This window comes from Delphinapterus leucas, chromosome 5 (genome assembly GCF_059928025.1).
Source record: "Delphinapterus leucas isolate spDelLeu-1000000601 "Yukka" chromosome 5, BTC_Dleu_Yukka2, whole genome shotgun sequence".
Taxonomy (NCBI): Eukaryota; Metazoa; Chordata; class Mammalia; order Artiodactyla; family Monodontidae; genus Delphinapterus; species Delphinapterus leucas.
Genome location: NC_143133.1, coordinates 784,577 through 804,880, shown reverse-complemented (window position 1 = coordinate 804,880; position 20,304 = coordinate 784,577). Strand labels below are relative to the sequence as shown.

At 55.9% G+C, this 20,304-nt stretch overlaps 1 protein-coding gene across 3 annotated transcripts in view; it reads right to left on the bottom strand.

The window, feature by feature from the left end:
• Window positions 1–19,330, bottom strand: part of MAEA (macrophage erythroblast attacher, E3 ubiquitin ligase) — a 30,711-nt gene extending 11,381 nt beyond the window's left edge. For 2 of the 3 annotated variants that reach the window (XM_022554977.3, XM_022554978.3), the window contains exons 1-3: window positions 19,222–19,329; window positions 4,130–4,312; window positions 2,063–2,266 (exon numbers count right to left, since the gene is read on the bottom strand). In XM_022554977.3, the coding sequence (XP_022410685.1) occupies window positions 2,063–2,266; window positions 4,130–4,312; window positions 19,222–19,290 (456 nt within the window). In that variant the 5' untranslated portion in view covers window positions 19,291–19,329. Of the gene's footprint in view, window positions 1–2,062; window positions 2,267–4,129; window positions 4,313–19,221 lie in introns of all 3 variants that reach the window. The other variant, XM_022554979.3, reaches the window with a different exon arrangement.
• Window positions 19,331–20,304: the final 974 nt, after the last annotated feature.

Below are 20,304 nucleotides of genomic sequence, written 5' to 3'. Positions count from 1 at the left end.
GGCCAGGCGCCCAGATGACATTCTAGTCTTTCTTCTCTCCCATTTCCCACCTTTTCCAGTTCTGCTCTAAATTCCAAGAGGTGGCCTCTCCTGCCTGCACCCCGCCCCCACCCCCGGCATCCCCGGTCTTTCCAGGTCTTTCCTTTCCTGCTGACGGTCCTCTGACATCCTCGGACCCTCAGTTATGGGAGCCACAGTGAAGATGTTAAACCAGCCGGCGGGAGGTGGGCCAGAGTGAGCGCCAACCACAGTCCGCTCCCGGGAGGCGCAAGCATGGAAGCTGCTAACGCAGGGACCACAGTGGACTCCACCGGGCATTCCTCCCTTCTTGGCCGTCTGCGTAGCCTGCACTCCCCCCTTCGTGGTGTCTTTTGATGAAAAGAAGTTCTTGACATTAAGGAGCCCCAGCTGCAGCCTCTTCCTGGGAGGCCTCGCCCAACCCCAAGGCCAAGAGGATGTCCTCCTGCATCTGCTTCTGAAAGAGACTTGGATTTCTGCGCCCTGTGTGAAGCTGGGGGCTCCTGTGGAAACCCCCTTCCAGGACTGTCTCCTCGACGAGGTGCATGCCAATCTCCTGGGGCTGCGACCTTCTTCTGAGGACCGCCAGCCCCTCCCCCACCGCCCTCCCGTCCCTCTTGGCACTTCCACCTTCACCAAATCTCGTCTGACTTCATGCTTCTCCCCTCTACAAGGTGCACGTTTGGGGGCCAGGAGGTGTGGGGAGCTCGTGCCTCACCAGCCACCGCAGGTGTGCGTGGCCACGCCCTCGCAGGTGTGCGGGGGGGAGGGGGGGCGCGGGAGTGAAGCCTGACGCCCACCGCAGATGGACAGGCTGTGCCAGGAATGTGAGGCTAGGAGAGCCCATCGGTCAGAAGCTGGCTGTGCTGGGCAGGGGAGGGAGGGGTGAGGAGAGCAGGCACCAGGGACCACTGGGCACCGAGCTGAGACTGGTGGCCCTGCCGTCCACAGCAGGAGCCCGGGCACGCGGCACATGCAGCTCCGGGGAGCCGCCCGGGGCTGGGGTGCAAGAGTGAGGAGCCCCCCGTCCCCAGCCCACTGCATGAGTGTGTCAGCCACGTCGAAGGAAAGGCCTAGGGCTGGAACTAGACAGGGACATGGACACAGCAGGAAGTGGGGCCAGGGCGCACAGTGAGGACCTGCGGATGCCGGTGTGGGGGTGACAGCACGATGCTGTCAGGGACCCAAGGCCACCTGCCGGGACAGGGGGCAGGGTCTCATGCTGGGGTTTCGAGCGGCTAGGGCTGAGCCCCTCGACCCAGGGTGGGAGCCATGCACACACGGGTGACATTTAAGCCATGCCAGGGGATGGGACTGGCGGGGGGGGGGGGGCAGGTGGGCCCCAGGCGGCCAGCAGTGCTCAGACTGAGAACTTAAGAGTGAGGAGGGGCGGGACCAGTGGGTCCCGAGCGTGTGGCAGAGGAGCAGGCTGAGACGGGACCCCACGTGCAGACGAGGGAGACACTGCTGTCCACACGGATTCTGCTGCCAGAGGCTCCGGTTGACACAGGACGTGGACAGGGTCAGCTGGCCACGCACTCTGGTCTGAGCAGCCCGAGCAACTGTTCCTTGCCCCCCCGCCCCCCCCCCCAGTGAAGGCTGCCCTCGGGACACCAGGGTACCACTGCCCCCAGCCACACAGCCCCAAAGGCCAGAGAAAGGTGCAGGCCGACCTGCAGAGGCCCGGCGGGGGGTGGTGACAGCCCCCTTCGCCACCGGCCAGCAGCCTAGGGTATCGAGTACTTCCACACCTGCACCCCCGGGGCCACCACACACGGACAGATGGAAAACGTGCCTGACCCCAGAGAAAGGCGTCACCCCAGGAGGACAGTCACGGGATGCGCCTGGCGGCAGGAAAGCGGGCAGCGGTGCGGAGAGGGATCCCTGTCCACACTCTAGCTCCTCGGAACACGTGCAAACCATGCGGCAGGTGCGACGCACCCCTAGAGCCGTCACGGGCGGGAGGGGACCTCCCGGCTCAGGACGCACGAGTGGCCGAGTGGAGCCTCCACGGAGGGCTGGGAAGCCGTGGCCCCGCGCCCACCTCGATGCCGCTCTGGCGCGCCAGCTTCACGGCCGTGTTGTAGTAGCCACAGCGCAGCAGGTGCTCCACCATCATGCGGTCCATGCGCTTCCTCTTCCACACGCTGGCCGCCGCTGGCTGGTCGCTGCTGTGCTCCTTGAGGTGCTCGATCCTGCGCTTGCAAAGCCTGGCACTCTCACCCTCCGCCTGGATGGACTCCACCGCCTGTGACACGTGAACAGAGGGGGCGCTCAGGACGGGTGGAGACCGGGCACCCCACCCCCATCGCCGAGGACCAGGAGGCAGGGAGGCCAGAAGGGAGCTGGGGCCCAGGGCCACAGACAGCAAGAGTGTGCGGGGCTGCTGCGACCGAGCGGACGGCAGGTCTGTCCACCTCCTCAGGGATGTTACTGCTTTACATACGCTGGGGCCATGCTGCCAGAGGCGCGGAACTTAAACTTTGTCATAGCTTCCTGGTTAATGAAACTACTTGCATTATAACACGACTTTCTATCTTTTATAATACTTTCCCTTAAAGGCAATTTTGCTCAGAATTAAGGCAGCCGGGTGGAGGTGTTCTGCACCTGCACGTCACACAGCAGCCACTGGCAACCATCTGAGGTGCAGCTCGTGCAACCCCAGCAGTGAGTTCTTGGTTTCATTCCATTTAAATGTTAGTGGGCACAGGTGGCTGGTGGCTACGCACTGGACAGCAGGTCCAGAATTCCGGTCGGCCCTTGTTTCCTTCCAGCACATTCCACTGTGGTTTGGCTTCCGACTGCCACCAAGAAGTCAGCTGTCAGGATACTTGCTGCTCCTTGACAAGCGTATTTTCCTCTACCTGCTTTGAAGATTTTTCTGTCTCTCTTTTCTTCAGTCTCACTGTGAAAGTCCTAGTTACGTTTACTTTTATTTAACCTGTTTAGGTCTCCCTGTCATTCTCCCGCCCGCCTCTCCTGGACTCTGGCCCACTGCATAGTCCCTGCTCTGTTCCCTAATCTCTCACCCTCACCCTCTCATGCACTCTCATCTTTTCGTCCCTGTGCTGTGTTCTAGGTAATTTCCTCAGACCCACCTTCCAGCTCACTAACTCTCTCTTCAGCTTGGTCTGATTGTTAAGTGTTAAAATGTTTGTGGTAAGCAAACATTTGAGTTTTTCATTTGCTATTTTTCGCTTCTTGTGTTTTTACTTGGTTCTTTTTAACTTTAAATGACATACTTTCTACTCCCTGCAGATATTTTCAAGCTACTTTTTCATCCCTTGAGCACGGTGAGGACTGGTATTTGGTAGTTTCTGTACCCGAGGTGTGTGCAGATCTCTCTACTCCTGCTGCGTCGCAGCCGTGGTGTCTTGTGTGCCGGCCCTGGCTACTGCAGTTTAACCATCTGATGCTCAGATGGAAGGCGCCCTCCACTCAAGAGAACTGCATTTACTCTGCCTGGGGCCTGGAGGCAGCACCTGCTGGGGCCACTCACACCAGGCTGGAGGAGGGGGTGGGCGGCAGTGCTTCTCCCAGCAAGTTCACTTCTGGGCACCCTCACCTGAGGTGTAGTGCTGCTGGGTCCTGCCATCAGGCCCCCGACTCTAATGGCCCTGAGTCACTGGCCGGCGAGGCCCTTGCTGGGGGCTCTCTCTAGGCAGCAGGGGTCCCTCGCCTTCTAGCCCCCCTGACCCCCTGCTCTCCAATCCTGGTGAATAAAATGTTTTCAGATATCTTATCTCACTTTTTAGGCCTATCAGTGGGCATACCTACCATTCCCAGAAACAAGATACCCTATGTGCTGTTCTGAGGTGAAATTGTGAAAATAATAAATCAATCTACCACCCATCCTGGCCTCCCCAACCTGGGCTCCCTGGGACATCTGGAGTCAGGATAACCTGGCCCTACAGGAACAGGAATGTGGGTCGGGAAGCCGGCCTTACAGCTGACAGACTCCAGAGCACGGACAGCAGGGGAGGGGGGGCCCCTCCACCGCAGCTCCCCCAGGAGGCGGCCCCTTCTCAGGACAACTGGGTGAAGGGTGCGCCCGTGGGGTGCGCGCAGCCTGGGGGCAGGGCAGGCAGCATGGCCCGGAAGCAGCACTGACCTTCCTCTTGAGCACACTGAGCTTCTCCACCACACCATCCAGGAGGCTGACCACAGAGTCCACGGCTGGACAGCTGCTCAGGGTCTTCTCTAGCTCAGCCACTACCATGGTGACGTGGCTTGTCTCCCGGTCAATGTTCTTCTGTGCGGCACGGAAGCGCTTGTTCAGTGTTTCGTAGGGCACCTGCAGAAGACAGAAGGCCACTAACTCCACACAGTCGGCGGGTGGACACCACCCATCGTCCACACAGGATGTGTGGGCCTCCTTCGTGGCACTTTTTGAGGCAAGAGGCTTCGGCTTCTCATTCTCTAAAAATGTATCTCCTCTAAAACCTGCCCGAGCCCCACAAAAGGCCCGTGTGTGCGAGGGTCACCTGTGCTCCTAGACAAGGACACAAAGGCTGAGATGCACCCTGACCCACATCTAAGATGTAGTGCAGCCTCCACTCTTCCCAGAAACCTCCACAAGCCAGCAGACAGAAAGATCACCAAGTTCATCTAGAGTAACACAGCTAAGGAAATAAGCAAAAAGGAGAGAAGTACTGGGGGCTTTAATCGATGGACATGAAGGCCCATGATGTGCAGCAGAGATGCCGATGAGCCTGGCGGGCACCAGGCTGAGGCCAGACAGAAATCAGCACCTCAGGTGCACCTCAGGGTTAGGAAGGTGACGGCATCAGCACCCATGGGAGATCATAGGCACACATTTAACTGATCTCAACGAGAGGGCGCCCATTCCCCTGAGTTATTAAAAAACCACCCATTCCCTCCAGAGCACGGGAAGATAGAAAACCCATGAAGCATCACTGAGAAGTCTGGAGAACTGCTGTTCACACACTCGTTGGCCCCCAGGGTCACCACAGCGCAGCAGGCAGGGTCCAGCACCGCACCCCGGGGACCCCTAGGGAAACCCACCGAAGACAGGGGCTCCCTGCCAGCACTCCCTGCTCACACGGCAGGTCTCCGTGGAATTCTGCGATGGCTGCCACAAACCGCCCCTGTGAAGCGCTTCGTCTTCAGGCCCGCCCAGCAGGGAAGCACCCACTCCCGGGGCACTGCTGGCTCCACTGACACTTGCTAGGCACCAGCCGTGTGCCAGGTACTGTGCCTGGCAGGGAGGAGACCCAGGCCTGGCTCAGAGCCTGGGCTTTCCAGCAGCAGAGACCCTGGGGTGATGGCAGGGCCAGGCTCCAGCCACGGAAGGACCACCACAGCAGGACTCTTTGCCGGAGACCCAGCAAGGCCAGCACCGTCCTTGCCCTCAGCTAGCACTCCCATTCGGCAGTGCATAAACATGCCTGTCCACACCCTGGGTTTCGTCAGTAGTCTGAGGGGCAGAATGCCACGAGCTGAGCCACATCTGCCACGTGTGACGGGGGTGGGCTCGGCAACGGGTGGTCACCCCGCTGGGACTCGGGCTCGCTGATGACCTGCTGTGGCGTGGCTATCAAAGCACAACCGAGCTAAGAGGCCAAGCCCAGCAGGACACGGGAGACGGCCTCACAAGGACGTTCGGGGCCACCTGCTGCTGGTGGGCGGCGTGGGTCCCCCTGCATGGCCCACCGGACTGGTCTCTGTGGTCCACCCCCCACACTGGCCACATCCTCTGGACTCAGTACTTCCTGTAAGAAAAAACGGAGGGGCTCCTTCGGTGTCCACTTGGTCAGAAAGTGACCACTGCGTACAGCACCCAACACGGTACCAGGCTCGTGGCAGACAGCAAACCGCATGTGGTGAAGGATCCCCCACAGCTCCTGTGGAGGGTGTGTCCTGCCACAGGATGGGATTCTGGAGGGTGGAGGCACGACCCAGCCTTCAATCACCACCCGTGGTCTCCACGACCAGGACTGGGGGGGATGGGTCTCCGCAATGGGAGCGGCACGTAGAGCAACCCCAAGATTGTGTGATGCCGGCACCGGGGAAGATGCCCCAGGGTCCTCAGCTGCCTTCGGTTTGCCCCCCAACGCCACCGTCCTGACCCGACGATCCCCCCAGGCAACCTCCATGGTGCGCAGACAGGGAGAGACGCCCGCGGGGGGCTGAGGTCAGGGCTGGTGGGGTCACTGATGACCGCACACGCCCTTCCAGGCTGCTTGTTAAACCCAACTGAGTGTAGGCGTTAATGTTACTGCTTGAAAAAGTGAGCACTCAGTTCCAGAACGACTGGGAAGTGGGTCACCGGCTGTGCCCTCAGGACCGGGGGCCAGGAGCGGAGGCAGCCTGCCCGGGTCCCGCAGGCCGTCTGCGTGAACACACTGTGTATTTGGAATCTGAGCTGGACCGATGCATTCATAAAAGAAAACAAAGTGTAATTACTAGAAAACAAGTTGAACAAATCCCACGATGCACAATGAACAAAGCTCCTAAGTTGTTTTTTATTATCACATCCAGACGTTAAAATTCTCTTCCAATAAATATAATCAAAACAACCATGACACAGGAGAAAAGAGTCACATGCCTGCACAGGCACGGGGGCGATCACGGGCCAGAGAGCCTGCACGGGCCGGGCACACACCGGTACACCCGTGCGCGTCACCGAGGCAGGGGCATTCCAAAGGAAGCTCCGTGGGCTGGGATCCGACTCTTATCCAGAAAAGCTGCCGGCGATGCTGTCACATTCATCCGCACGCAGTCCATCGTCAGGATCCAGTCCCAACAATTTATACTGTAAGGTAACAGTCAAGCTTACCTATTTCTCTGCTGAGGAAAGAAGCCAACTCAGGGTCTGGCATACGTCCACTGTGCGGGAATGGAACCATGGCACAGCCCGGCCGGTGGTGGGGGTGGTGGCAGCGAGGGTGCCACCCCCGCACGTGGCCCACACCCCGCCCCACCCAAGCTCCTGACGGCTCCGGACACTCCCGTCCTCCAGAGGCCTCCCCTGCACCTGCACCAGCCCCACGCCTCTCCTGGCCCTGGCCATCCTCCCAAGCCCCAGGCCACCGGCCCACATGCTCGGGGGCCACGCCAGCTGGGCCACGCACTCTGCAGGGCTGAGCTTTCGGGTCCCACCCTCTGCTGCCCATGCGCCCCTCTGAGCTCGGCCACCCACCCCCTGCACGAGCACCTGGAATCAACGTCCCTCCCGGGGACACCGGGCCGCCCAGGCCTTGCCTCTCCCGCCTTTCCCCAACTGTCCCCTGCTGTTCTGTCACCAAAAGCTCCACAGGTTCCCTCCCAAGGGGCTTTTGCCAAAAGAAGGGGTGGAATTTCAGAAATGCTGAAGACTCTAAACCATGCCAAAGTATCACTGAGAACGAGGCAAAACTGAGATGCTTTCAGATAGGCAAGGCTCCAAACCCCTTAGCAGCCAAACCCCTTCTGGGAGGAAAATTACTGAGAGACAGTCCTCGGTGAGACAACAAAATCACAGAGATATGAGAAATGCAGTGAGGTGGGAAACCAACAAAGAGCCAGACTAAGAGAAAAACTCTGTGTTCTTTAATACATTCCTAAAAGCACAGGCAATGAAAGCAAGGGTAACAAATGGGACTACATTAGACTTTAAGACGTCTGAAAGCAAAGGAAACAATCGTCAGAGCGCAACGGCAAACTGGGAACGGGAAGAGATGTTTGCAGACCACACGCCTGGTAAGGGTTACTATCCAGGCTTCATAAGGAACCCCGACAGCTCCACGACGGAGAGACAAATAACCCAACTGAGAAATGGGCCACGGACTTGCACTGACATTTCTCCGAAGAAGAGACGCGGCCCCGACATGTGTGGGGAGGCGCTCAGCACCACTAACACTCAGGGAAACGCCAGTCACAACCACGAGGAGAGCAGCGCACACCTCAGGACGCTCCCAGCGGGAAGAGGAAGCAGCCGTGCTGGGGGGTGCCGGCCCCTACTCTGGGACTCCACCTCCAGGACCGGAAGGAACAGTGTGTGCTGTGGGGCGTTCTGTCAGAGTGGCCCGAGCTGACTTAAGAGAGTCCTAGAGATCTGAGCGCGATACAGCACTGCTAGACACTTAGAAATGATGGAGCTGGTTCATTTGTTTTTTACCTGGATAAAAAAATATCCTGAATGATTTTGGTAACATACGGGTAATGGTGCCTGATTCAAAGCACTGGTCCAGGAAGGCATGGAGACCAAGGAGGGTGGGAGACCTGGGGGGTGGACCCACGTGCACGGTCCGTGTGGCCAACCAAAGAGACAGGGCAATTCAGGGCAGAGAAGACCGGCTGTCTCCGCAACAGAGGTGCCGGGACTGGACCCCACGTGGGAAAAGGACAAACCTCAACCTGTGCCTCATACAATCTGCACAGATTCCCTTGAAATGGACCACAGACCTAAACATAAAAGCTGAAACTGTAAAAATCCTCGACGTAAACATAGGAGAAAATCTTCACAACCTTGAAATAGGCAAAGATTTCTTGCAGGTATACAGAATGCACTAACTGTAAAAGAGGAATCAGTAAATTAGTCTTTATCAAAACTAAAACTTTCGCCGTTTGAAAGATAATTTAAGGTAAGCTGCACCACTTTTTTTTTTTTAAACCACCCCCCCCCCTTTTTGTAATTTATTTTTGGCTGCGTTGGGTCTTCGTTTCTTGCATGTGGGCTTTCTCTAGTTGTGACGAGCGGGGTCTACTCTTCGTGGCGGTGCGCAGGCTTCTCACTGCAGTGGCTTCTCTTGTTGCGGAGCATGGGCTCTAGGCACATGGGCTTCAGTAGCTGTGGCTCGCAGGGTCTGGAGTGCAGGCTCAGTAGTTGTGGCACACAAGTTTAGTTGCTCCGTGGCATGTGGGATCTTCCCGGACCAGGGCTCGAACCCGTGTCCCCTGCATTGACAGGCAGATTCTTAACCACTGTGCCACCAGGGAAGTCCCCCTGCATCACTTTTTATTTTACCAATTTCTAATTGAGATATAATTCAGATACTATAAAATTCATCCTTTTAATTCAAGTATACAACTTAGTGGTGTTTAGTATAATCACAGGCTGTGCAACCATCAGCATCATCTACTTCCAGAACATTTTCATCACCCCAAAAAGAAACCCGCTGCCTACAGAAGCACTCCCCATAGCCGGGCAACCAGCCACTGATCTACTGTCTACTTGAATGGACCTGCCTATTCTGGACATTTCATATCAATGGAATCATACATTCTGTGGCCTTTTGTGTCTGGCTTTTTTTTTTTTAACTTAGCATAATGTTTCCAAGGCTCATCCATGATGTAGCACGTACTTCATTCCTTTTTATGGCTGAATAGTATTCCATTATGCGAATACCACATTTGTTTATGCACTCATAAGTTGATGGACATTTTAGTTGCTTCCACTTTGGAGCTATTATGAATAATAAGGCTATAAATTCCTGCACAGGTTTTTGTATGGGCACGTTTTCACTTCTCCTGGGTAGATTATCTAGGAGTGGAACTGCTAGGTCATATGGTAACTCTGTGTAGCTTTTTGAAGAACTACCAGACTGCTTTCCACTGTGGCTGCACCACTTTACATTCCTCAGAGTCTATCAGGATTTTAGTCTCTCCACACCCTCATCCAACACTTGTTACTGTCCATCTTTCTGACTACAGTCATTCCCATGGGTATGAAGCAGTGCCTCATCATGGTTTCGTTATTTCACCAATGATGAATGATGTCGTGCATCTCCTCTTATGCTCATTAGCCATTTGTACCTCTTCTTCAGAGGAGTCTCCTCAAACCATTTGCTCGTTTTTACATCGGGTTATTTGTCTTTATATTATTGAACTGTAAGAGTTCTTTACATATTCTGGATACTAGATCCTTATCAAAAATGATCTGCAGGGCTTCTCTGGTGGCGCAGTGGCTGAGAGTCCGCCTGCCGATGCAGGGGACACGGGTTCGTGCCCCGGTCCGGGAAGATCCCACATGCCGCGGAGCAGCTAGGCCAGTGAGCCATGGCCGCTGAGCCTGCGCGTCTGGAGCCTGTGCTCTGCAACGGGAGAGGCCGCAACAGCGAGAAGCCCGCATAACGCAAAAAAAAAAAAAAGATCTGCAAATATTTTCTCTCTGTTCTGTGAGTAGTCCTTTCACTTTCTTAAGAGCATACCTTTGAAACACAAGCTTCTTCCCTTTAATGAAATCCAATTTATCAGTGTTATTGTAAATAAAACTCTTTTCTTCATTTCCCTTTTCACTGTTCATTTCTAGGATACAGAAATACAAATTATTTTTATTATATAAACTGATCTTGTATCCTGCAACCTTGCTGAACCAGATTAGTTCTAACAGGTTTGTGTGTGTGTGTGTTGTGTACGTGTGTATTCCTTAGGACTTTCCATACACAAGATGATTTCATCTGCAAATTGAGTTTACTTATTCCTTTCCAATTTGAATGCCTGCTATTTATTTTTCTTGCCCAACTGCCCCAATTGGAACCTCCAGGACAATGCTGAATGGAAATGGTGAGTGGACATCCTTGTCTTTTCCTGATCTTAGGGGAAAGCTTTTGGTGTTTCACCACTAAGCATGATGTCAGCTGTGGTTTTCTCAGAGATGCCCTTTATCAGGTAGAGGAAGTTCTCTCCTATTCCTAGTTCGTTGAGTGTTTTTATCATGAAAGGGTGATGGATTTTGTCAAGTGTTTTTATGTGTCTACTGAGGTGATCATGGGGTTTTTGTCCTTTATACTATTAGTATGGCATTACGTTGACTTTTACATGTTGGACCAACCTTGCATTCCTGGGGTAAAGCCCACTTAGTCATGGTACATAATCCTTTTCATATGTTGTCAGATTCAGTTTGCTGGCATGCTGTTGAGGATTTTAGCACCTATATTCATTCATAAGGACTGGTGTATAGTTTTCTTGTGGTATTGTTTGTCTGGTTTTGGTATCAGGGTAAAACTGACCTCACAGAACAAGCTGGGAAACTTCCTTCCGCTTCCATTTTTTGGCTGTTTGTGAGGCAGCAATGTTAACTCTTTTTTAAACATTTAATAGAATTCACCAGTGAAGCCATCATGTCCTGGGGTTTTTCTTTATGGGAAGCTTTTGTTTTTTTTTAAATCTTTTTACATGGTATAGGCTATTCAGCCATCATTTTTACAAAAGGGTGATTTTATGCGGTTCAACTCAACACATTTTTCCTTCTACGTATTTTCTGTTTGTATTCCTCACCCAACACTCAACAAGGAAGAGGGCATTGGAGCTTTCTCATCAATTTGAACCAGGTTTTTATGGTTCACATTTGGTGGATTTTTTTAAGGTTTGTTACTTGCTTTTAAATTCTGGTTTTATCTTATCTGGTTATACCAAAAAATTAAATTTGTGTTAGTCAAATCTACTTAATGTTTCCTTGGTAATTTGTTTCACTACAGCTTTTAAGATCATAGAATTTCTCCATTTAATTAGTTGAATGTTAAATTATATTTCCTCCAGTACCATTTTCCCCTTCAGTGACTCGCAAAAAGTAATCCTTCCTGTTTTCATAACTGAAACAGAATCCGGCAAACACCCTCATCGAGACCCGTATGAAACATCTGTACTGTCATCCAGCTCCACAGCAGCCCTCCCACACCGCGCAATTTGCTTTGGTATGTGTTTCTTCAAACCTTCTCCAGTGTTTGCTGTGGGTTTTCTCACAGTATTTGCTGACAAAGAGATGCACCTTAGTTTGTTCTCATAATGTTTTCAGCCATTTTTACCAGCACAGGAAGGAAGTATTTCCCCAATGGCAGGAGGCCTTTTATCTTTCACAAGTAAGAAACCTCAGAAGAGGTTTCTAAATATTTATCACAAAGCTAACAACATCCTGTAAAGTGTTGGACTGAGCCCTGAATGGCAGCAGACACCCCTGCCTGGCCTGGAGAGCTGTGCCTCGTGTTCCGGCGTGTGGCACGGGAGTCTCACGAATCACAGTGGCTCCACGCTCTCCTGGGCTGGCCTCCCCGGGCACAGCACACACCTGAGGGAGGCTCATGAAGGGCAGGAGTGCTTCAAACCCCCTCTTTCAAATAGGCTTCTTGAAAAGTGACATGTTGCTGGCCCACCTCTAGGGGGATGTGATGAGATGGACTTTTCACTCCGTGAAGTGCTGACAAAGCTGGAGGCGGGAAGGGCACCGTCGGCACCTCCATATTCTCCCTCCTGGGCACCCTCTACCGCTGCCACCGAGGCGCCTCTACTGGCGCCCACTGCTGGTGCGCTGCAGTCCGCCTATCGCTTTACTCCTCCTGGCATTTTCCCAGGACATGTTCTACTGGTTATTGCTGGGATGCAGAAAAGTGACGGACTTCTGTCTGTTTTTCATGTACCCAGTTACTGTGTTGACCTTTCTAATTAACTGCAGTCATTTTCTGGTTAGTTTGCTTGTGTTTCTGGGTACATAAACATATTCTGTCTCATTCGTTCTAATAGTTACATTTACTTGTTTCAATCTTACTTCTTTGGATAGAATTGCCAAAATAATATTTAATAATTCATCTGTTATTTGAAGAGTTATTTCTTCTATGCCCTCCAAAGAGCTTATAATCCCAGTGGTTAGAAACAAAGAAGCAAAACACAGTTAAGTCAAATGGCAGCGGCAGCTAAGGAGAAAAACAGAGCAGAAGAGGGGACGGTGGGACTCCCAGTCTCAATAAGGTGCTGGCACTGAGAAGGTGATACCTGAGCAGAGACGGGGGAAGGTGAGGGAATAAGCCAGACTGACATCTGGGGGAAAGGATTCTGGACAAAGTAAACAAGAGCAAAGACTCTGAGGCCCCCCCATGCTGGCACATCCTGTAGCAGCGGGGAGGCCACTGTGGCTCAGTGTCCAAAGGAGTGGAGGTGGGGGAGGAGGTGGTGGGGAGGAGGGGGAGGCGAGGAGGTGGGGGAGGGGGAGGAGGACGACGTCGGGGAGGAGGTCGGGGGGAGGGGGAGAGGTGAGGAGGTCGTGGGGAGGAGGTGGGGGAGGGGGAGAGGTGAGGAGGTGGGGGAGGGGGAGAGGTGAGGAGGTGGGGGAGGGGAGGGAGGTGGGGAGGAGGTCGTGCAGGAGGACGTGGGGGAGGAGGGGGAGGGGAAGGGGGAGGTGAGGAGGTGGGGGAGGGGGAGGAGGAAGAGGGGGCCAAGTCATGTGGCCCTGGAGGGCCACTCTAACAACCTTGGACTTTACCCCGAGTAAGACGGGAGGCTGCCAGGAAGAAGCACGGGCAGTGCTGGGGACAGCTGGGGGCTCCTTCCACAACCCGGAGAGGGCCTGGTTTAGGCCACGGTGGCAGAGTAAAAAGGATGTGAGGACAGGCTGGATGTGAGCTCTGAGAATGGAGGGGTCGAGGCTGGCTCCAAGGTTCCAGTGTGAGCCAGACGCGATGGAAGTGCTGTCCGCCACTGAGACCAGGAAGACGGGGGAGTGGGTTTGCGGAGGAGTTGGGTAAGACAACGAGTTCAGACTTCCACATGCTGAGACACCTTACAGACCCAAGAGGGGACGTCTGACAGGCTCCCGGGTCCAAGGCTCTGGGGCTGGCGAGGGGATCCAGCTGGGAGTCATCGGTACACACGGGGGTCCTCAAACAAGGTCACCAAGTCAGCGAGCAGTCCCAACAAGGAGGATGAGGGGCGGCTGTGAGCCTGGGAGGAGCCAGGCGTGCGTGGTGTCATGGGAGCCGCCTGGGGCCCTACGCCGGGAAGGAAGGGCAGCCTGTGGCACACGTGGTGAGAGGTGGGGGTGAGCACCAGACGCTGTCAGGGGCTCAGGCAGCCCCATGGGGTCACCTGGAGACCCTGGCCAGAAGCCTGCCAGGGATTGCTGGGGCAAAACCAGCCCGGAGGCCGCTCACGAGACCGGGAGGTGGCCATCTCGAAGAGGGTGCCCCGAGGGTGCTGTCCAGTTGCCACCTAGAAGGTCACGGCATGCACACCGTGAGTGGACAGGGGGGCAGGGCGCAGACACTCCTCCCCGGCAGCTGAGCCTTGAAGGAAGGAGAGAGGGGTGCGGGCCGGGGTGGGGGGGTGAGAAAAGAAACTCCGAAGGCTGCCACACCCAGAATGCCGCTTGTGGACAAGAGTGAGATGTGAATGTTTACGGGATTTCCGCCCAGACAGAGGAGATGCTCGCTCGGCCAACAGCTACCGCCGGTGCCCCCCACGGGCCAGGAGCTCTTCCAGGCGCTGGGAGGGCAACAACCGCCCCGACACGGCCCCTCACTGAGGACCAGCGTCCCAAGGGGGCATCTGACAGAAAAAGCGCCAGAGGGTGACCGAAGCCAGAAAGAAAACCCCAGGGCGAGTGCCAGAGCGCAGGGGCCGCAGGGCCGGATCCGGCTCAGGGCGATGGCCTGGGGCCACGTGCGCAACGACATGTCGGCAGTGCTCTGGCCCAGCCGGCTGGTGGAGCGCTAGGAGGCCGGCTCCCATGTGCAGAGACCTGGGAGGGACACAGGATGGGGCGGGGAGCCGGGGGAGGTCTGGCTCAGATTGGGCAGGGCTGTCATGACGGGAAAGGGGACGAGGCCAGGCCCCAGGGGCTGCGTGTGGTGGCAGGGGAAGGCTGGCTCTGTGGACAGTGAGACCATGGACCCAGCTGGGGGTTTTCTCCCCTCGGCCACATTCTGCGTGATAGTCCAGTTACCAAACTACTCAGCAATATTTAGTTGTTAACTATTGGTTAGTAGTGATTGAAACACGGAATAATTCTGGTTTTCAAAAGGTTGTAAAAAACGTACACCTGAAAATAACCAACTGTTACCCTGGTGGAAACTGCTTGGCCAGGTTCAGGTCAGCATCAAACATTCCACCTCAGCCTGCCCGAGGCCGCCCGTCTTCCCACCCCGCCCCCCGGTCCTGTCGCCAGCCAGGCACTCAGTGGCCCCTGCCCCCTTTGCAGGGCTCTGGGGACGTCCGAGCTGCCTTGCTGCAGTGGGACCGTGAGCCTTCTGTGTCAGGGTTGCCAAGGCTTAAACTCAACCCACACGGCTCCTCCCTTAAACACGCCTCCCCGGCCACCCCCAAACGAGTGCGCTGAAACCCTGTGTCCCTCGTTTGATGCCTCCTGCCACCAAGCGTGTGACCAGGACGGGGCCTCACCCGTCTCTCCATGAGGCCGCCCCGCTGTCATGCACCATCGGGGACCCCCTCTCCAGGGTTTGTTCCGAGAGTTCCAAGAGCGCAGATGTCACGTGCTCAGTGAGCATGGTTGTTACAGACCCGGCCGGAAGCCAGGGGCCCGAGGCGTGTGTGGTGGCCACACGGCTCCCCCACCAGCTCTGCCACCACCTGCCCAGGGCTGGGCGTCAGCGCCAGCTCCAACAGCCCACCCCTTACAGAGAAATGGAGGTTAGAAATTCCTTTCCTCTCCAGACTTGAAATCTGTTTAAAACACTAACCATACTTAAAAACACAAGCAGCGAGCAGGGACCCCTCATGTCAACCCACGTCTCTCCGGGAGGGCCCGGCGCGGAGGACGCAAGGACAGGACATGCCACCAGGTCGCCTTCGTTTGGTCAAACGTCCCTCCAGCGACAGTGAGAGAGAGGGGAGCACGAAGCCAGGAAGACGCGCGGCACACACTTCAGAGAGGGGCCCGCAGCCGAGCTCTGGGTGTGTGGGGCTCTGGAAGCCAAGGCCACGTGCGGGCTCTTTCAGCTGAGAACAAGCACTGCCCTGAAGGTGTGACGAGGCTGCAGCCTGAGAAGAAGGCAATCATGACGCAAGCAGCTGCGGACCAGAGACGGCCAGCGTCTGAGGGAGGGACTGGCTCACTCGGGAAATCACAAGACCTAAAGTAGAAAGAGGTTAGGCCCCAGCCACGGCCACCACCTGGGACACAGCATAATCAGATACTTGTCTCAAAAGTCCAAACACTTTATGCTACCAGCGTTTCTCAAATTTGAGAACATGTGATTCCACCAAGCCAGGCTGAGGCCAAGTTTGTAAAACCGCACTGAAAGTTATAACTTTAGCATGTAACTGGCACACAAACTTTCTACAAGTACAAAGCCAGGATTTGAAATTGCAGGGCAGTACTTGGTCAACAAGACCGTCACCACATTAAAAGCAGCAGATTTTTTCAAAGACACAGGAGAATCTGCCTCCAGGCCCAGCTGGGAGCAACAGCCACACTCCCAGCCTGTCACATGTGACGAGGAGGGGACAGCTGGGAGAGGGGTTGGGGAGCCAGGATGAGGCTCCAGGTGAGCCCAGAGGTGGGTGGGTCCAGGTGAGCTCAAGGGGAGGAATCAGGGTCCAAAGCAGGTTTCCAGCGACGATGCCAGGTCCCTCCCCTGTGCTGAGCGAACTCCCACCTGACCTGGACGGTGACAAAGAAGGCCTCTAAAATATGATTTTCCTTCAGCTATCCAAAGGAAAAAACAGAAATAAAAACTCCAAAAACGAATGGGATAACTAGCAAAGTAACTTGGAGAATAAACACAAATTGCTTTTATAATCAGAAAAAACTTCTAAAAACATAATTAGAACAGGGTTTCCAGTTGACGACGGTGGGTCATGCACTCGAGTTTCCACTTCTCCTTCCCTGAGGCCTGAGGGGCACGACCCACAACCCCACACACTGCAGGGAAAGGTGCCAGCCAGGGCCGGAGCACCCTGGACACGCCCGCTGCGGTAAGAACAAGTTCCCCACAGCAAGGTGCAGACCAGTGGTTCTCATGGGGACCACCTGCGCCCCCAGCCCAGGACAAGCGGCAAAGCTAGAGGCACCCAGAGGCGTGCTCCTCAGCATCCTACAGCTCCCGCCGCCAAGACGCATCCAAACGTCCACAGGCCCCGGGGCGAGTAGGGGCTCCGGGGGGAGAGGGCCCGGGTTAGGGCACGCCAGGAGCCAGGGTGCGCCGGGAGCCGCAGCCGAGGGCCGCTCCACCCTCTGGCCACTCTGCCAGGAGAGCAGAGCAGAAGAGCTTACCAGCCCTGAGGCTGTGACGAGGCTGCCCAGCCCTCCAACAGGGAGGAGTCCTCATCCTGTGTGAAGGGGACTTGCCCGCTGCACGCTTGTCCCTGCTACCCTGCAGGAGGAGCTGCCTTCGGACTAGAGAAGCACAACCTATGCCTTCCAGAACGCCCACCCTCAGCCCTCACCCCCTGCCCCCCTGCCCTGTCCCCCCACGCCCCCTGCCTCTGGACTCCCTCCAGACCATGAACAGCACAGCTCCCGAGCCAACAGCTCTTCCCATGTTCCTGGTGAAACTTCCTCATTATCCAGTAGGAATTACTCCTGATAAAAATGTTAACTCAGCAGTGACACACATGTCAAGAGAACAGAGGAATTATCCTGTGGTATCTAAATAATCTGTGAGGGAAAACGGAGATAGTACCTTGCAAAAATTCTACTTTTTAAAATCATTCCAGAAAAGAAGTAAAATTGCTTTATTTGGCAAAGCTCACTTGAAATGATACTATAATATTTCTTGGGACTTCCCTGGTGGTGCAGTGGTTAAGAATCCGGCTGCCAATGCAGGGGACACGGGTTCGAGCCCTGGTCCAGGAAGATCCCACATGCCGCGAAGCAACTAAGTCCATGAGCCACAACTACTGAGCCCGCGTGCCTGGAGCCTGTGCTCTGCAACAAGAGAAGCCACCGCAATAAAGAGTAGCCCCCACTCGCCGCAACTAGAGAAAGCCCACGCGCAGCAACAAAGACCCAATGCAGCCAAAAAACAAAAACAAAATCCTTTACCTCTAGAAGTATCTGCCTAACTACATTAGTCAAAGCCTGTCTGATAAGTCTGCAACTCAGACTCCGTTCATGATTATGAAACGCGAGAGGACGACTCGGAGGAGGGATCCTGCCTGTCTGGTGTTCCCCACATTCACCACCACAGTTTTCATCTCTGAACCTTCTTGTCTGTCAGTCAAGCGGCAGGCCTGGCAGGGGCTGAGTGAGACCAAAGCTCACAGTCAGCGGTTCCCACTCACACCCCTTTGTTTTGGTCGGGTGCCTCGGGCAGCAGAGAATCGCAGGGTCTTGCGGGAGTGGAGTGTCAAAACAGCACGCCCTACACCTGCGGTCCAGCAAACAGGCATCTGGCTCAGGCCAGCAGCGCTTCCCTTCCTTCCCTTCAGCTACCTTCCCACAGCCAGAGCCCTCTCTTCACCCTGAGCCGACCCAGGCGCCAGGAGTAAACAACCTCAGAGGCGTTGAGGACCCTCCCGAGGTCTCCCAGGAAGTGAACACAGAGCTCACAGCAACCTGGCCACACCGCACCCACCCTCTGTCACCACTGACGTGGACAGGGATGCTGGGTCCTCCAGGAGGAGAGATGCGACGTGGCCCCCGGGAAAGGAATTCAGACGCACGTAGGCTCGGTCGCAGCTCTCCTGGGAATGTTATAACCTTGAGCGTTGAAGGAATTTATTCCCAGGTGCTTCACTGTGGTCAATCACCATTGAATCCTCTACTAACTAGGTAAGAACTAGCACCGACCCCTCTCCCGGGAACACCGATTTCATCCCAGCGTTAAGTCGACTTGCCTCAGCGACCATCCAAGGTCACCCAACTGGCGACCGAGTGGCAAGGGCTGTATTTCAGGTTTGGTGACGCCCTGCAAATGGGTTCCCATTGGGTCGTGAGGTCTCTCCTCACAGGTTCCCTAATTAGAGGCTGGAAGCCATCCATCAACACGGTCTGACACGAGCTTCCGGGAGGATAGCTGGACACCAACCGCCCGTCACGGTGGGCACTCTGGCTGGGCGCCCGCGACCCCACAGCCCTGAGACCCCAGCCTCCAAAGTCACCAGCCTGTCTACGACCAGGACTGTCGCTGATGCAGTTCACGGTATTATAGGACGAAGGGGCCACAATCGGGCTCCGGAGGGAGAAGCGGGGCGCCAGGCAGACGCGCTCCCCGCCCTGTCACGAAGGCAGGAGGGAGCATGGATGGCCAGACGCCACACCCGCCCGGCCCACAGGTCCCCTGCCCCCGGGGAGCCCGGCCGCCAGCCCAGGACCCCAGAGAGACGGGCCCCCAGCCCCTGGGGAGCCAGGCCCCCAGAGTCCGGCCCCCGGGGAGCCCAGCCCCCAGATCCCCGGCCCCGGGGAAGTCCGGCCCCCAGACCCCCGGCCTCCGCCCGGCGCCCCATGCCGCGCCCCGGCCTTCGCCCCGCCCCTCCCCCTCCCCCCAGAGGCCGCCCGGCCAGGCGCGGGCGCCCCCCGGCCGCAGACCCCACCTTGAGGGTCGGATACTCCTGCACCTTCAGGGTCATGGAGAGCTGAGCCGCGGACTCTTGCACCGCCATCTTGGACCGGCCAAAACATTAGCGGGCGGAGCGGAAGCGCGGCGCGCGGCACGCCGGGTAGTGACGTCGAGGGGCGGGGCGGGCCGATGCCTGCACCAATCACGCCCGGCCCCGCCCCGTGGCGGAGGATGGGCGCCGAGAGGCGTCCGCTCCACCCAATCATCGCCGGCCTTTCTCTCGTTCAGCCAATCAGAGGGAAGCATGGCTGGGCGTGGTCTCTCCTTGAACTTGGGGCGGGGCGGGGCGGGGCGGCTTCTCTCCACCCGTCGCTCGCTTGCTGCCCCAGCCCCAGTGCTACCTTCCCAGAGCGCCCCCGGGGGTTGGGGGCCGGGGTCCCGCGAGGAGCGCGGCTATGGGGGTGACTGGGCTCGCGTGGGGCGGCCCCTGGAGGCAATGACCCCTCCCTCCTGATTAGGAGCCCTCCTTACAGTGACCCTGCGTGGTAGTCGTGGCCAGAATGTCTGCAGGCCACGGGTGCCTGGCAGCCGGCTACTTTCCATGGGCCCCTCTCCGCAGAGGAATGCGTCTGGAGCTTGACACGGAGCCGCAGGTTCCCGCTGAGGAAGAGGAGAACTGAACTGGTTAAGGAAAGAGGCTCCCACAGTGTAACAAGGACCCGGTGCGGGGAGAGCATCCAGCATCCCTGGCATCCACACCGATTCTAGTTTCCTTTCAACCACTTCACATTCTTATTCCCTTTTATTCCTTTTAAAAATAGAAATTAAAGTAGGTTTCACTAGTTAAGAGAAGACTTTCAAATTAAGCCACATCTCACACTCATTTCTGAAACGATTTGTTTAAAGAAATATTAAGTTTAGCATTGAAAAAAACACCTAAGGCGACACAAGAAAGCCACTGTCGCAATGGGAGCCACTCGGACTCTCTACCCTCACCCCCACCAACCCCCACGCCCTGCAGCATTCTAGCAGAATCATGGCAATAATAGAACCACGGGAGGATGAGAAGCTTCCTGTCCTGGATAAAACCAAGTTCCTGGAACCTGATCACATCAAC